Below are 18,580 nucleotides of genomic sequence, written 5' to 3'. Positions count from 1 at the left end.
ATTGATTGGATTTGATGTTTATTTTCTTTACTTCTTAACATGATATTTTTGTCTATTTATAAACTACAATAAATATAAAATTATTACAGGTTAATAAGGAATTTTTAATGTTGGTAAGTGCTTGAAATAAGTTAAAATATTTTAAAGTTTCACTCATGATGCATAACAGCTGTTGAACTTAGAAGTTCTTTGTCAGGTGCCCTCTCAGCCATTATTTATAGATAAGGGTACAATTAGTAGGGCTCAGACCTGTACACCTACTGCCGTCCAGAGTACCCTGAAAAAAATAGGCCCATAGGTATAGAATAGAAATATGACAACAGAAAAACACCATATGGCCCATCTGGTTTGCCCATCTGTCCAATTTATGTAGTCCTTACAATTCCCATCAGTTCCTTAGAGATCCCCTGTATTTATCCCATGCTTTCTTGAATTCACTTACCATTTTATTTCTCCTCCAGTTGGTAACCCTAAGTTCTGAGGCAGATTGTTCTTTACAGCAAGAGAGTCCTATTCAACTTCTGTTGGTTGTATAAGTCCGCACTATATCCACCATTTATGGAGAGCAGGGCTTCCCAACCCTGGTGACCCTTCAGCCAGTCAGGTTTTCAGGAGACCCATAATGAATATATATATATGAGAGAAAATTGCATATACTGGGTTTCCTGTATATGCACATATATCTCATGCATATTTTCATTGTGGATCTCCTGAAAAGTCAACTGGCTGCATCAGAGTGTGGAGAAGAGCACCTTCCTACCCAGGAGAGCTATGCTCTATTGGCTTGGGATGCACTGACTTAGTTTGCACATATCTCTCATCCTGAGTCCTGGAGATGCCTTTCCCCCCAAGGTTACGCAGATAATTGGGGCAGAACGGAGGTTAGAAGTGAGGCACAGTGAGATAACGTGACTTGCCCCATGGACCCCAGGATGGGTTTGGGAGTTCTGGGGAATGTATAGATGGGGTATACACAGTTGCTGGAAAACAAGAGGGCGGAAATCTATCAGGAAATACCCACTAGGTGAAGAGCCACATAAGGGGCCAAGACCTTGAGCAAGCTGGAATCAGGGACGCCAGCTGGCTCTTTCTTTTCCCAGCAAGCTGACTCAGTCCTGGTTGTACCCTCATTGCATCCAGAGATTTGTGGCCCTGCTACTTTTCCTAGGAAAAAAATCACAACTTCACTTCTGTGCACGTGCAGGGATAACACCCGGGCTGGATCAGCCGTGTCCCTAAAAAAAAAAAAAAAAGGAATGGAGGCAGCTGGCAGCCCTAACTGGAATCTGGAATAACGGTTCTTCCCCCTTCTCTCCCCCACCTTTTGCTCCCTGCAGCTTTCTGACTCTTGCGCGGAGGGCGGCGACGACGGGGAGCAGCCTGCAAACAGCGAGGATCCCGGGGAGGGAAAAGAAGAGCAGGAGGAGGAGGAGGTAGAGGACGAGGAGGAGGAGGAGGACCAGCAACCCAGCCCTGGTCCCCAGCCAGACGCAGACCCCGCGAAAGAGGGTGCAGCGGGGTCCCCCTTGCAAGTGCTCAGCCCCGGCGCCGGGAGGGCCCGCCGGCTCTCGGACTTCCGCAGCTGCCTGTCAGGGGAGAGCTTCTTTAGCTCCCAAGAAGGTAAGGGCTACAGCCAATAAGTCTCCTTGTGAAGTGTCAGACTGCCTTTGTGCTGTCACAGGCCCCGCCCCCGGGTGCAGGCGGCTCGCCCTGTGACATCGCTTACATCCAGTCTGGGCTGCATGATCACCAACGGTTTCCAAAGTAGCGTTTGAAGCTTGTAAAACAAACAAACAATATCGTTTATTTTAGATGGTTTCCCAGAAAGCTTAAGTGAAGGCTCTTCTTGATAGTTCATTTAGCAGCAGCTGAAATGAAGACTTCATAAGATAGTGAGCAGCTTCATCCATTTTCTATGAAAAGAAAAAAAAAAACTCAACCATATCCGAACTGCAGTGATATAAAAAAAAAAAAAACAATTTCAGGGGCAGGCGCTAGTAATGAAAGCTTCAATCTTAAAGGTTTGTCATGGCAGGAACTAGGATTGCCAACGTGCTCCAGGTCGTCGGGGACAGGCTGACCCGGTCCTGGTTTTATCTGCTGGACTTGTAGTTCCCGCCAAGCTTCGCGATTTGGAACTACAAGTCCAGACGGGGGGGGGGGGTTAAAACCAGGGCCGGATCAGCCCCACCCCCCACCCTGATGACCTGGAGCTTGTTGGCAGCCCTGCGCTGTGAAAGGACCTCTCTACTCTCAGTCCTACATAGAAAATATACAGGAATAGGCAGAAGAGCGCCAGCACACAGCACCATTCTCAAAATGTGCATGATAATACTAACAGTAGTAAAACACAGAGACTGTGAATTTTACCTGTGATTAGTACCTTACAGGTACGCATGGTCAGGACCTACATCACTAAACAATCGATTGTCTTTTATGATATATTGTAACTGAATCTATTTGGCACCTGTTAGAATGTCCTAGTGTACGCATTCACCTAATTTAATTTATGTGCCCACATGTAAACCGCTGCGATGGTAGATAACTTAGCGACGGTATAGGAAAGATTTTAAATAAATAAGTAAATAAATAGTTGCAGCTATGTTTGCCTCCCATAAGGAAAAGAGACCATGATGATAATTAAAAGGCACATGGCAAGCATAGCAAAGCCTGGACACAAAACAGGCGCAGAACAGAGAGTCTGGCAAGAAGCCAAAAGCATATGGAGCTTAAAAAGAGAGAAAAAAAAAAGGACCCTGACTCATCAATCAGGAGACCAAAAATAAAGAAATAAATGGAGATTCTGCTGTCATGCAGCAAATATGGCAAAAATGTACAGAGGTTTTTGCAAGCTTTGGACAATCCTGGCTTGTTTGCATCCAGAGTACGGGTACACGGTGTTCTGCTGGCATATGGAAACCGTTTCCAGTGCCTTCAGAAGCCGCGGCCCACCCCCAAGAGGTTCCTAGGCTTAATGCTCCCAGGGGCAGGGTGGGATTCTAACATCTGATAAGCCCCTGTGGCTAATGGATTAGCTAGGGAGTTTTATCTCCTGTCTAGGGCTGGACTCCAACTGAAAGATAGAATATGTAGGGGAGAGTGGTTTAAGGATCAGGCAGGACTGCTAGGAGGGAGCCAGAGAAAAATAGGTTTTGTGTTCAGCTTCCTTGTCTCCCCCCCCCCCCCCCCCCCCCCCGGGACGATTCCTTCATGGTGGAAGGGAGGGCCCTAATGGTAGGAGAAGGCGCTGCAGGGTCCAGTGGAAGAGGGAAGATCTCTTCCCACGCCTTGGGGCTCCCTTTGGTGCTACCAGCAGGGGAAATGTTATCGAAGCAAATAAGAGGAAAACAACAATTTTAAAGCAGCGGTTTAGCTCCGCTCCAATAATGCTCCCTCAGAGCTATTGGGAGTCTGACCTGGAGACTCTGTCTCTGGTTTATCCAGATGGCCGAGCAAGGTGATCGACGTTTCAGAGCTCCGAAGAGACAAATCTATGGCTCTGCCGGGAGTCTTAGTACTGTGATGCTCAAACTAGTCTTCCAGGTTGGATTTCCTGATGAATATGCATGAGATACATTTGCATGCTTCAACTTAGAGGCTTCTATTAAAAAAAAGGTGAGCTCATTAATTAGGTTCCTATTTATATTTAAAATTAGGGGCCTAACCCTTAGGATAGATTTAGGACTGCTATTCATTTGCCTAGATTTAGGCTCCTAGTTCTGAAAATCAATGCTAACTTTCCTAATTTCTTTTATCCCACCCTGTTTCCGGTCCCTGTATCCGCCCACTTTGTAGGCTCCTAAATTTAGGGTCCTAATGAAACTAGGAGGCCCATATTCAGACATAGTCTGGATAGCAAAGTTATCTGGATAAACTTATCTGGCTAAGGGGCCGATGCAATAAAAAGCATGGAAAGCGGGTGCTGAAAAGTCAGCGCCCGCTTTCTTAACGTGCGTATGACGCCCGCAAGGGGGCGCCATGCTATACCCAAATTAGGGGGTTGCGCTAGCAATGCTAATGTGACCCCACCGCGGCTGCCAGTTATGAAAACTGACGCCGGTAAACTCGGCCAAGTTTATCGGCGTCCATTTTCATTACTGGCAGATGGCCAGTTATGAAAACCGATGCCGAGTTTACCGGCGTCGGTTTTTGTAACTCAGCGGTCTGCTGAGGTTTGTTTTTTTTTTTAAGTAAAAAAAAAAAAAAGAAGTACAGAAAAGCTGTTTTTTTCTGCTTTTCTCTACTTCTTTTACATGCGTTAATAACTGAGAGCAAAATGTGCGTCTGAGACGCACACTTTTTTTTTTTGATTGCGGAGTGAATGAGTAATAGCCTCTTTGTCTGTAGGGAGAGACCGAACCAGTCCTGGTTTTCTACCTAGTGCACGAATATTTCTTAATAAATTGGAACTACAAGTCCATGCATTAAATGCATAGAAAAAGCAGTTTGTTTACCTGTTCTCAGTATATGGCAGGATGAATCTACTATAACGCGTTGGCGATATCATCTGATAGTGCCAGCACAGATTCAGGTCTCAGAGCTCAGTAAAAGACTCACTGAGCATGTGTGGGATTCCTGCACACAGATGCTGCCTCGTGAGCCCCTCAAGCTCTTTCAGAGCTTAAGATATAGTGAGACTGTCGACTGTCTAGGGAAGCAGGTGGGCATTAAGCTTGGCTGATTCATCCTGCTGCCTACAAAGACACCTCTTTACAGGTAAGGAAACTTGATTTCTCCAGCAACAAGCAGGCATGAATCAGTCATAATGCGTGGGGAGTTCCAGGCTGAGGGTTCCATTGCAGAGCAAGTACTAAACAGAGAGCTTGAAGCTCCCCTGTCCCCTGCCCACCCAGTGGAGAGCAGAGTGGACTACTGGGTGAACAGGTTACACAAAAAAGCTTGTCCAAAGTTACTTTTTCCTTGGGACATGCTGTCTAGACAGTAGTGGGATGTGAACAGATGACCAAAGAGTAGCTGTCCATATGTCTTCAATGGAAGTGGACTTCAGATGAGCGACCAAAATCACCATGGCTCTCATCTGATAATTCTTGACAGAGTCGGTAATCTGTAAGCTGGCCGGCCCATAACAATGCACAATTCAGTCCACTAGCCAGTCAGACAGAGTTCTTTAGGAAACTGCCAATCCCAACTTATTGGGATCCTAGGAAACGATCATTTGAGAAGCTTGATGGTGAGATTGAGTCCTCCTCAAGTAATACGCTAGGGCTATCTTGCAGTTGAAGGACTGAAGAGCTCATTCTCCTCTGTGTGCACGTGGACTTGGGAAGAAAGAAGGCAGCACGATAGCTTGATTAATGTGGAATGCAGATACCACTTTTGGAAGGGACTTGGAGTGAGTACACAGAATAACGCTGTTATGAAAAAACTTCCAAGTTGGGTGAATAGTAAATCAAAGCCTGTAATTCACTTACTCTTCATGCTGAAGTGACAGCAACAAGAAGGAACACTTTCCAGTTGAGAAGCTTCAAGTACATTGACTTGAGAGGCTGAAATGGAGGCTTCATGGGCTGAGCTACGACTACGTCGGGGTCCCAAGCCCCTGAAAGTTTACTGGCCAGATGCTTGGAATGCCGCAGACTTTCATGAACTTTGGCACTAAGGGATGGAGAAAGATTGGAGCCCTTTCCACCTGCTGGTGATACACCACAATGGTGCTGAGATCAGAACTTTATGGTTCAACCTTTCTCATGAATCTTTGGTGTTGACAATTACACAGGAGAGCAACAAGAAAAGAAAACAGCACTGTCCTACCACCCACCAGTTCATTATTCCCGTAACCCCCCAGAGCAATCCACCAACAGAACATATGAGAGAGAACGTAGAGCATCTGAATTGTGCAAAAATGATAACACAAGTAATAATTTAAAACATAGATTATAGCCATGACAATATACTACAGAGAAAGAAAGCAAAAGGAAACAAAATTGAATTCAAATTTAAATTTAAATAAGAAGGAACTTTATACAGTCTCTAGTCTTCTCTAGTCTTCAGATAATGCAACCATATATGCTTCCAAATCTGACAAAAGAAGGCTGTGAGGGAGTGTATAGGCGTCTCCCTCAACCTACTTTGAAGGACCAGGCTCAGATATCCTGCCCGGTCCTCCTTAAGCTTGGACTCCCCAAGGTATCCTAGGAGGAGGGAGGAGTCCAACCCCTGAGCATAAAACCTGAGGACCTAGACAGGGTAGACGGGCCCTAGGGAGTTGATGGAGTTCCCCTGTATGGTCAGACCACTTATCTGTAAGGTTGGTAAATGGCTTGTACTTAAAGCTTAGAGACTGCCTGAGTTCAAGGAGTCTGTTCTTTTGTTTGCTGCCACTTGTGTGTCTTGAAGATCACTGTAAATAAAGAGCACTTTAAGCACAGCCAAAGATCCTGTGTGCTTTCCTCTGGCTGTAAGCACGTCACTGACTGCTTGAGTGCCACAAAGGCATACATCTTTTTTGTGCCCATCATCACCGACTGGCATTCCATATACGTCAGATCTGCCATGCGAGTCCAAGCTCGGCATGTCAAGAAGCTTATTAGCCAAGCAAACAATATACATGTTTTAGCCATCAAGTAAGCTTTAGCCAGGAAGAATTTGAGAAATTTACCAATAAAATTTTGCTCCTCTAAGAGATTCAAGAAACAGAATGCAGCAGAAGACAATATTTTACTCCCAGTCACCACACCCAAGTCTTGAACAATACTTCTGCAAAAGGATCGGGCATTTCCATAATCAGTGGCACAAAGTACCAAGGGCCCCGCTTTTTAAACAGGCTGATTGAGCAACTCCTGCTCTATATGCCCTTAGTAGAAAAAGAAAATCCTATGGAGAATGCAAATTTACAATTGTCTGCAACCAGTATTTGAGGTAATTCTGAATATCATTAAATTACAAGGATAAAGGGCCTTTTCCTTCAAATCACTACCTAAATCTCTCTTCCATACTCCAGTTAATGATCTCATAATTCCCTGTGGGGGTAATTTTCAAAAGGAGTTACATGCGTAAATGTAACTACTGTTGTAACAATTTTCAAAAGCCCAGTTTTACTCGAGGAAATGCTTTTTAAAATCAGGCCCTGTGGGTGTAAATTCAGAAGAAATGTATAGAAACTGGAGACGGTTACAGACTCTTGCTCAAAGAGATCTGTGAGTGAGCCAGACTTTGAGTCACATTGCATTGTGGGTGAAGTAAAACTTGTGCTCACAAAGTGTCAAATTTACAAGTAAACGCAAAAATCTTGTCGTGTGAACCCTTGCTCCTCGAGACAAAAACCAAAGGATTGTAAATTAACCGTTTTTTTTTTTTTATCAGCGCCCTTATTTTTTATCCCAACCTTAGCCAGTTTAGTATAAGCCCGAGGTAGCAATGCAGGGGTTGCCTAAATGAAAGGTTAAGCAAAGGGGAGTGAGTGTGAAAGATTCAGTTGTGACCTCACAAACCTTCAGGCCCTCCCTAGCCGAGGAAATTAGAAGATAAATCAGGCCAAAGCGTAATTTTTTTCCAGCATGCAAAATATACTTCAAATCTAGAGGAGATACCATTGGAGTCAACATCCAGATCTATATCATTATGCACAGGCAACCCCTGGGCTGGAAAACCCTGATAATAGACCCAAAAGCTCACGTTTCACTTTTGCACAGTCCTTGTTACTCTACCATTCCACTCTGAGTGTCCATGATCTCCTGGGGGTGGAGGGAAGATCAACTTCAAAGCCCTTTTATGCTGTTTACTCCAGATCACACTTTTAGTCTTCTGTAAACAGCACTGATGATCTCCCACTACAACAGCAGCAATAATCATGCTGGAAATAGTCTGGGTTCCAATTCAACATTCTAAAAGCGAATGGATGGTTCTGTACAGTTCAAATTGAAAAAAAATAGCCAATTGAGTGTTTCAAAATTTGTGACCCTTGTATTCTCTTCCAGCAAAATTCCTCCAATAACTCTGAAAATTCTTTGGGTAATTTGGCCTTTTCACCTTACCATTTAAGGTCCATGCCCTCCCCCTGGGAATGGGGCAGATTTTTTTTTTTTCAATTTGTAATTTTACTGAGCAAAAAAATTCAAATTTCAACAATACAACTTTTGCTATCAGCGCTGTATCAAGCAAACACAGAATAGCGTACCCGTGCAGTAACAGTATACTCAATATAATTTTATCATTTTCTCCCTCCCCCCCGACTGGAGATTCAACGCTGGAAATCAATACAAAATCAAATAGAATTAGCAGGGTTTTTTTTACACTTTTGTACAAAAATGCCTGACGACTGGGTACCAAATTCTCTGAACTACCTCCTCCTTTCCTCCAGCAGCACATTTATCACTGGACCTCCCTCCCAAAATAAAACCCGTCTGATCCCTGTTAACTAACTTCCTCATAAATTTATCCAACCTATTCACTAAAATCTTAGCAAAAATCTTCATATCTGTATTCAATAAGGAAACTGAAGCACAGTCCGCCCAAGGTTCCCCTTTATGAATCACTGTAATAACTGTCTCATATAACGTCGGAGGTAAAACTCCTTCCTCCAATATATTTTGATCTGCCTGCGCTAAGATTGGGGCTCGCTGTTCTGCAAAGTAGTGTTTATAAAAGTCTATCCCAAATTCATCTTTTCCACAAGCTTTCCCACTGCTCAGATTTTTAATGGATCCCATAACCTCTGCACCCAGTCATGGGCCTATCCAGGATCCCAGATACATCAGCCGATAGCTTAGGCAGCGTAACCGATCTAAAAAAAAACAAACTGTATTTCCTTCCTGTCCACCCCACCTTGAGCTGAACATAGGCCTTGGTAAAAAAAAAAAAAAAGCTTAAAGGCTTCTGCAACATCCTTAAGTGGGAACTAAAACTTTCCCGTCACATTTGATTTCAGCCATGAGACTCTGAACTTTCTTCCCTCTCAAGCGACGGGCAAGCAACCTATCAGGTTTATTGCTCTTCTCAAAATAAGTAGCTTTTGTAACTTTCATTAAATCGCCTATCCTGTCTTGTAATACACTATTATATTGAGCCCTCAGGATGCCCAGCTCTTGCAGAGTCGCCACCTGGTCCGTCCGTTTCTATTCATTCTCCTTGCCCTCAATTTCCTTTAATAAATCTTGCAGTTTAGACTCCCTCTGTTTCTTCTTAAGTGCCGCTAGACGGCGAAACACACTTACCCCTCAGTGTAGCTTTACCAACGTTCCAAAGCGTTGTGATGCTCAGCTCTGGAATATAATTAAAAGTGAGATATTCAGTCCAACTGTCAGCTACACCTGGGCAAGCCTCTGCATCAGAGAGAAGGGATCCATTCAGGCGCCATAAATGCCCAGTTCTGCATTCTCCAGAGTCCCAGATCAGTCCCATAGTTACTGGGGAATGTTCGGAGATCACCATGGGCTGAACAGTACAATCCATCACCCTCCTTCCCAACCCACCACATATCTAACCGACAGTATGACCCGTCTGGGGCCGAAAAGAAGGTGTAATCCTGCAATTGTGGATGTTTCTTATGCCAAAATGTCCTCCAACCCAGCTAGCCTTTCGACTGTTACTCAAAAACAGGATAGCCTTCCAACTTTCCCTTTACCAACAGAAAGCTGCCTTCCGGGTCACGGATCACGTTTCCTATCTGGAACTGAACAGATCTTCTGATCGAGATAGTCACGCTCCTCTTTTTCCTCCTTTAAAAGAGGCAGATAGGCACTCTGAGATGCAAGGGGCCTGTAATTTATAATATCCCGGGCAGCCCAGCCAATGCGTCTCCTGTAAAAATATTTTGTCAGAATTCATCTTAGCCAAATGCTGAATAATCTTTGCTCTCTTAACTGGGTGATTTACATTCCACGAGCAAAATCTAAGAACACCTGGGCAGAAAATTGTATCCCAATTTACTTCTGGTATAAAAGCAAGTCCCGGTCCTCATACCTTTCTGGTAGTCTCTCTTTGTTCCTCACTTCTCTCTCCAATGGGGGCACCAGAATTCTCACTCTTTCCAGATGACTCTTACCTGCATTCGTAGCACCAGATCCCAAAACCATAATCCTGAAATTCCTCTTTTCTGAGAATCTATGATGGTCCATTCTTAACCAATAACATCTCTTCTTCTCGGGTCCCTTCTAGGTAAAAAGACACTTCCTTCCTCAGACACCCCACTCAGTAAGATAAATGCAAACAGTTCACTCAAAATGGAAACCAATTTAGAGGCAGGAAGGGTGGAAAGAAAATATCCTCCTCACTTAATCAAAAGGTTTCCAACAAACCATGGCCAAAAAGGTAGGGATACGGTCCTCTGGCTCCATATTTGTCCCAGTCTCTGTTTTAGAGAGACCCCCAGAGTCCTAACCCAGGAAAATAATAATCGTGGAACAGCATAATATCTGCTGCCCTTCAGGGGGTTAACTCAAGAAATCCAACTAAAAAAATCCCATGCTCTGAGCTGGTGGCAGGGTTTTATAAAGGCTTGGTGCACACCATCTCCTTCTCCCACATGGGGGAGCAAAACCCCAAGCTCTGCTTAACTAGTCTCTCTGTACCTCCCCAGGAATTTGGTTCACCCCTTGAGGTATGGAACCCTTACATGTATCTAACAGCCAATCCCCTAGAAACCGAAGAATACAGGCCATGTTGGAGAGCTTAAAATCGGGAAATCCTAAAGTGCCTACTTACCTCAGTAACATCACTGTTTTCAAAGTTAGACATGTTATTTTCCCCTCCCAAATAAACTTAAGAGTTGATTTAAGAGTGTAACATCTTTACAGGCCGATGCAATAAGAAGGGCGGGAGAGCCGGCGCGCCTCCTTATTAGCGGAAGCGGCGGCTGTCAGCGGGTCCGACAACTGACGCTTAATTTTACCGGGCAGATTTTTTTTTTTTTTTTTTTGGTATTTTTGGTGCCTCCGACTTAATATCGCTTAGGTGTTTTCAAGTTAACGGCTGCTCTTGGGCTTGGCCGCACATTTTACTTTCTATATTCCGGGGTAATAACTAATAGGCTCATCAACGCGCATTTGCACGTGATGAGAACTATTAGTTTCTGGGGGGTTGGCTGTGCGTTTTCCACGTGCTGTTACCCCTTTCAGTATCACTGGTAATAATAGCGAGTCTAAAACGCGCGGCCAACAGGGCCGAGTGCACAGTTTTGTATTGGCCTGTTAGTTAATAAAATCACAGGGAGCATCTGCAAAGTGTACCACACTTTTGGCAAAATTATCATTTTAAACAAAACTATTCTCCCCTGGAGAGACAAGCTGAAACGTTCTCTAAATTTTTATTAATATCTCTAATAATAGATGGGATATTTCGATTATAAAGTATTTTAGGTGATTTTGTGATCCACACCCCCAGATATTTAATCAAGCCTTCAGTCTATTTAAGTGGGAAATTATCCCATCCCATCCTTAAATCCCCCAACACAGCTAAGGCTTCTGATTTATCCAAATTAAATTTAAATCCAGAAGAAAGCCTGTGGCTTTGGAAAGAAATTTCTTTGCTTCAGACAATGTCAATAAAATATCATCTGCAAATAATAATTTAATATTTTTCTTTCCCACAGAGATACCCTGAACTTCCGTAGATCATTCCTTTTTACGAATACAAGGTTCTAAAGTTAAGATAAACGGAAGAGAGGACAGAAGGCAAACTTGCCTAGTGCCTCTGTGCAATTTAAATGGGGAAGACAAACAATCATGCATATAAATCTGTGCAGTTGGACTAGAATAGAACACCTATGGTATATAAAATCCATAATTAGAACATAAGAACATGCCATACTGGGTCAGACCAAGGGTCCATCAAGCCCAGCATCCTGTTTCCAACAGTGGCCAATCCAGGCCACAAGAACCTGGCAAGTACCCAAACACTAAGTACATCCCATGCTACTGATGCCAATAATAGCAGAGGCTATTCCCTAAGTAAACTTGATTAATGGCAGTTAATGGACTTCTCCTCCATGAACTTATCCAAACCTTTTTTGAACCCAGCTACACTAACTGCACTAACCACACCCTCTGGCAACAAATTCCAAAGCTTAATTGTGCGTTGAGTGAAAAAGAATCTTCCCCGCTTAGTCTTAAATGTGCTACTTACTAACTTCATGGAGTGCCCCCTAGTTTTTCTATCACATTTACCCTTTCTAGACCTCTCTTTATATCCTTCTATCTTGGCTCAGTAAAGAAATAGATTTAAAAGAACATGGTTTGGTCAAATCTCGATCTGGCTTTGGAATAATTGTAATTGTAGGACCTTGCATGGAGTGAGGCAATAATTTTTGGCCTTGACATTTCAAGAAACAGAGATTTCAATGGCTAAAGGATTTGGGAACAGGCAAATTTGTATAATTCTGCATTTAGTCCATCCGGACCTGAAGATCTGAACTTGGACAAAGCACCAGTTACTCCCACAATTGCTTACAAAAAAGAGCACTGCATGTGGTTTGTTTGCAAATGCAATTGTGACAGTCGAGGAAGTGCTAAGCCATCCATAAATTTCGCTCTTACTGGACAGTCTTCCACTTCTGCAGTATACAAACGCTTGCAGAAACGATAAAACACCTCACAAATTTGTTTTGAAGAATTAAATGCTTTACCATTTCCATCCTTTAAGGCGGAAATAAACTTAGGAGCCCGAGTATGTTTTAATTAAGTGTGATAGAAGCCTCACACATTTATTATCTTAAAAAAAGAATTTATGCTTTGCTGTCTGTGAAGAAGAATGAGCCCTTTCTTGTAACACATTATTTATAAAAATGCTGCACTTCAATAAACTTCTTCCTTGGCTTTTCTGTTTTCATTCATTTCCCTTTTAGCTAAATTTAGTTGCTTTTCTAATTCTGTTAAGGGTAGATTTTAAAACATACGCGCGCCTCCATGTGCGCACACTACCCGGCGCGCGCACATGCACGCGAGGTTTTATAACATGCGTGCGTTGGCGCGCGCATGTTATTAAAATCCGGGCCGGCGTGCGCAGGTTGGGGGGTAGATGTGGCCAATTTATGCGTTGCGATGAGATCGGGCCTCCCCCAGTCCCCCCCTCCCCCAGTCCGCTCCATTTAAGCAGTGGACTGGGAGGGAACTTTCCTACTCCCTCTACCTACCCTCCCTCCCTCTTCCCCGACCCCTTTTCACGGCCTACCTTTTTTTTTTTTAATTTATTTCAGAACTTACGCCAGCTCCTGAGCTGATGTAAGTTGCGCGCGACGGCACTCTGCCATCGCGCGATCCCCCAGCACAGCAGCAAATGGCCGCTTCCCTGGCCGCCTCCAGCTCCGCCCCCTCCCCACCCCCGGCCCGCCCCTTTTCTTGGGCCTGGCACATCTGCCCGTAACAGGAGTTACCCGTGTGTCTGGGCCCTTTTGAAGATGCGCACAGCACGGGCAAGGCCCAGTCGCGCACGTAGCTCCCGTTTTCCCCGCTCGCAGGGGATTTAAAATTTTGCCGTTATTTTCTTATTGGATTTCTTTCGTCTAGCAATAAACATAACCAATAATAATTTCACCTCTCATAACAGCTTTGGCAGTTTCCCAATAAAGAATAAGATCATCTGTATGTTGTGAATTATGATATGCATAGAGTCCCCAGTTTTAATAAACTCTTTGAAATTCTTACCTGCACTAAGTCATAGAGTTAATTAACTCCAACATTCGGTATCCTAGTATCGGTAATACATGTGACAGGAGAATGATTGGAAATAACTAAGGCTTTCAATATTTACTGCTTCAGTTAATGGAGAATATTGACTCAGAAATTAATATGAAATATATTCGGGATTGCGTTCCATGAGCTCAAGACAAATGGGGAGAATCCCTACCCACAGAATTGAGTAGCTCTGCACACCCCCATCCTGTGTGGGAGGGAGACACATAAACAGGGTGAACACGTGTAACACGCCCACACAATTAAAGGTTCTCGCAAGGATGGGAGGAGAGGCTGGAGCAGAAAATGAAACAAACACAACAACATAAAACCCATAAGAGGTAATTTTCAAAGAAATGTAACGTGCCATCGTAGCAATTTTCAATAGCCCATTTACCCACTTAGGGACGGATTTTAAAAGGGTTACGCGTGTATATTACGCGCGTAACCCCGAAAACCCGCTCCTGCGCGCGGCGAGCCTATTTTGCATAGGCCCGGTGACTCGCGCAAGCCCCGGGATGCATGTAAGTCCTGGGGCTTGAAAAATGGGTGGGTCGGGGTGGGGCAGTCCGGGGACGGGGCGTTGGCGTGGCCAGTGGCGTCTCCACTGCTGCTGGGCCCGGGGATCACGCGCCAGCACTTGGCCGGTGTGCGCAACCTACACCTGCCCGGAAGCAAGCGAAAATAAAAAAATAAAAGTAGGGGGGGATTTAGGTAGGGCTGGGGGGTGGGGGGACGGAAGGAAAGTTCCCTCCGAGGCCGCTCCGATTTCGGAGCGGCCTCGGAGGGAATGGGGAAAGCCATCGGGGGAATGGGGAAATGGGGAAAGCCATCGGGGCTCCCCTAGGGCTCCCCTAGGGCTCAGCGTGCGCAAGGTGCTCAAGTGTGCACCCCCTTGCGCACGCTGATCCTGGATTTTATAACATGCGCGTGGCTGCACGCGCATGTTATAAAATCAGGGGTAGATTTGTACGCGCCGGGTTGCGCGCACAAATCTACGCCCACGCGTAGGTACAAATATCTGGCCCTTAATGTGCACTTAGCGCAGGTAAAATCTATGGACAATTCAATGGTGTATACTGTAGCACAGAGGTTCCCAAACCTGTCCTCGGGGACCCCCAGCCAGTCAGGTTTTCAGGATAGCCACAATGAATATGCAGGAGATTAAATCTGCATGCTGTGGAGACAGTGCATGCAAATTTAGCTTATGCATATTGATAATGGATATCCTGAAAACTCGACTGGCTGGGGGTCCTCCAGGACAGGTTTGGGAACCACTGCTGTAGCAATTTTCAAAATCTTACTTACATGGGTAACATGCATTTACATGTGTAAAACCCAGTTTTATGCGTGTAAATCCTTTTGAAAAATTACCCCCATATTTTATTACTATTGTAAGTAATGCACATAAAATCAGTGCATGCTTGTTTAAAAAATGTATTAGGATTCTTATACTCTATAGCATGGTTCTTGTGGCCTGGTTTGGCCTCTGTTGGAAACAGGATGCTGGGCTTGATGGACCTTTGGTCTGACCCAGCATGGCAATTTCTTATGTTCTTAGAGACACATGGCAGTATAGTGAAAGAAAAAGAATGTTAGCATTGGAAAATGAAGAAAATCAGTTTTGCAAGTTAGAAAAGAAAATGACTAACCCCACCCTAAATTTCAGTTCAGGTCACTTGCAGAATATTTCAAAATTCCCACCTAAATTCTGGCCAGAATAATAGATGTAAGTTCTCAGTTAAGTATCACACGATATTGTTATCCTTTCAGCAGTCCAGATGATTGAGGAAGCCCTTGCATATTCTTGAAGTCCAGGACTCACTGCAGATTCAATGTCCACTTGCTTCATTGAGATGAATGTCCAAACTCACAAAAAGAAAATATTCTCTTTATACATGTGCGACAAATCTTCTTAAAGTCCCTGCCACTACAGATTTGCTTAATATTATAATTTGCAAGCAGCTATGATTGTTCAACTAATTTGAAATAAAAACAAAAATCAGGAAATCTGAATATCACTTTCCTTTCCTTCACTGCAAAATAAGAACATAAGAACATGTCATACTGGGTCAGATCAAGGGTCCATGAAGCCTAGCATCCTGTTTCCAACAATGGCCAATCCAGGCCATAAGAACCTGGCAAGTACCCAATAACTAACAGGCCGATACAGGACTGGACACATGTTTTCCCTTACCCCTTATTCAGTAAGAGGCCGAAAACGCGCGTCCAATCCACCGAACCTAATAGCCTAGCCGCACATTTTACTTTTAGAAATTAGCGCCTACCCAAAGGTAGGCGCTAATTTCTTCGGGCACCGGGAAAGTGCACAGAAAAGCAGTAAAACTGCTTTTCTGTGCGCCCTCCGACTTAATATCATGGCGATATTAAGTCGGAGGTTCTGAAACTTTCCAAAAGTTAAAAAAAAAAAATTTGAAGTCGGCCTGTGGCTGTCGGGTCGAAAACCGGATGCTCAATTTTGCCGGCATCCGGTTTCCGAGCCCGTGCCTGTCAGCGGGCTCGAGAACCGACGCTGGCAAAATTGAGCGTTGGCTGTCAAACCCGCTGACAGCCGCCGCTCCGGTCCAAAAGGAGGCGCTAGGGACGCGCTAGTGTCCCTAGCGCCTCCTTTCACCCGCTCTCCCGTGGACTTTACTGAATTGGCTCATTAGTCTATTCCATGCTACTGTTGCTAGTAATAGCAGTGGTTATTTTCTAAGTCAACTTAATTAATAGCAGGTAATGGACTTCTCCTCCAAGAACTTATTCAATCCTTTTTTAAGCCCAGCTACACTAACTGCACTAACCACATCCTCTGGCAACAAATTCCAGAGTTTAATTGTGTGTCGAGTGAAAAAGAACTTTCTCCGATTAGTCTTAAATGTGCCACATGCTAACTTCATGGAGTGCCCCCTAGTCCTTCTATCTGTTCAGTACTGCTGTACAAGTACTTTTCTTCAGATAATGCTACAAGGAAACATCTATCTTACCTGAATTCTAGGCAGAAGCTGGAATTAAACCTTCACAGTTACATCTCTGCATCTCTCCCTACCCCCCCCCCCCCCCCTCTCTGTCTGATAAAGGCAGCATTATCTTTTTCATACCTAATTAAAAATGTTCATTAGTAATCGATCACCTGATCCTCATTGGCTCCAGGCAGGTATTATTACACACCCAAGTTCCAATTTCAATTGGTCCATTTGAATCAAGATTAGAGTTTATAACAACTAACCTTTCATGAAAATGAAATATCTCCCCTGTCCGGTAACATCCACTAAGTTTCACTGTAACCTAGCAAACCTGTTGTGACACAATATCTTCCCCCAGAGACATCAAGAACCATTGGACATTTACTTCAAACATAAGTCATTACACTTCCTTTGTTTTTCAAAACAACATTTGTTTACCTCCATTTGGTATTCTGGACTTTCAAAAGGAATTGCATAGAGCTGTCAGCGGTCCCTTTGGCCTTTTAAAATCAGCTTTGTTGAGAACAGGAAGCAGCAATTTGAATTATAGCTGCTCTGTTATCTTTATTCTTGCTGCAGAGGAAGAAAAAATAAAACTCAAATACTTTTTAAGTCACTGAGCTAAACCTCCATGCATCAAGAACCTATTGCGTAGATAAAACGAATATGCTTTTATCTGGCACCATGGGTTTCTGTGATTTATCCAATGAGGATCTAAAACACAATTACAATCCCCACCAATAATCATAGGATATTGCCCTAAGGACAAAATGGTGGCTATAAACAGGGCCGGATTTAAGATTATGGTGCTGTGAGGGAATCTGTAGGAAACTCCTTCAGACTACCTTAAGGGACTGGGCACAGATATCTCATCCAGTCCTCCTTAAGATCCAAACCCACAGGGAATCCTGGGTGAAGGGAGGAGCCCCCTCACTAGAGAATAAAAACTCGGGGCCTAGAATGGTTAAGCTGGCCCTGGGGAGCAGGCAGAGAACCACCGTATGCCAAGACCTGTTGTGTTTAAGGTCTGCGTATTCCCTGAAGCTAAGGTGAGCTGCCTTGCTTGTTTTGAATTTACTTTTTCACTGTAAATAAAGTGCACCCAGGGAATAGCCAGAATCTGTCTCCTTATTTCTCGGGCTGTTCCCAAGTCGCTATCGCCCAAGTTACCACAGGTGCCCATAGGTAGTGGACTGGGAATCGAGGGTGGGGGTTCGCTCCTGGAAATCAAAGAGTAGCAGGGAAAGTCCCAGTTTTTGGGTGCCTTCACCTGTGTTGCTTATGTCCAAATAGTTGTCAGGTACATAAACTTTCCGTACAGCTTTCCCAGCAAAACTAGAAATCTACCTTTGGGGTCACTAATAGACTGTTCCAGTTAAAAAGATGCACTTGTATGCATCAAAACAGCAACCCAGCAACTTTTAGAATTTCCAAAAAAACCTGCGAGCCCCACTTACGCTTCAGTTTAAGGTTCTCTAACCTTCTAAGGTGAGTCTCCTGCAGGAAAAGATATCTGCGACGTCAGTGTCTGTAAATCAGACAGCACTTTCTCTTTCTTCATAGGAGTATGAAGAGTAGCCACATTCCCAGCTGCATGCGTAAGCTGCGTCACCATCTTTCAGTATCCAAATGAAGACTGAATGAATCTGTCATCTTGCCTGCTGCCTCCTGGCCTAAGCAGCTGCATTTCCCAAAATTTGCTGCACAGCCCTATAACTTGAAGACAAAATAATCCAGTGTCACCCCTGGGTGGGATAAAACCTGGATACTGGACTCAAAGGCACACAATAAAAGATCAGGCCCTATTTGCCGTGGTCCTCGGGGATACGTTTGAATGGTCCAGGGCTCCCCCCCTTGGATGGAAGCAAAGCTGTAAGGCCTTTTGCATGCATCACAAATACACAACCCATTAGATCCCTTAGCATACAGCACTGATAATCTCTAAAGTCTATGCCAGCAATAAAATACACTGGAAGCTGAATGGTT

The 18,580-nt window shown here is 44.1% G+C and overlaps 1 protein-coding gene across 2 annotated transcripts in view; it reads left to right on the top strand.

Moving 5' to 3' along the window:
• ARHGEF25 (Rho guanine nucleotide exchange factor 25) overlaps positions 1–18,580 on the top strand; it is a 211,100-nt gene that overhangs the window by 32,191 nt on the left and 160,329 nt on the right. For both annotated transcript variants that reach the window (XM_029594923.1, XM_029594922.1), the window contains exon 2: positions 1,338–1,620. In XM_029594923.1, the coding sequence (XP_029450783.1) occupies positions 1,338–1,620 (283 nt within the window). The remainder of the gene's footprint in view (positions 1–1,337; positions 1,621–18,580) is intronic.

Source organism: Rhinatrema bivittatum, chromosome 3 (genome assembly GCF_901001135.1).
Source record: "Rhinatrema bivittatum chromosome 3, aRhiBiv1.1, whole genome shotgun sequence".
NCBI classification, from domain to species: Eukaryota; Metazoa; Chordata; class Amphibia; order Gymnophiona; family Rhinatrematidae; genus Rhinatrema; species Rhinatrema bivittatum.
The sequence above is the reverse complement of the archived record's forward strand: the minus strand, read 5'-3'. Positions and strand labels throughout refer to the sequence as shown.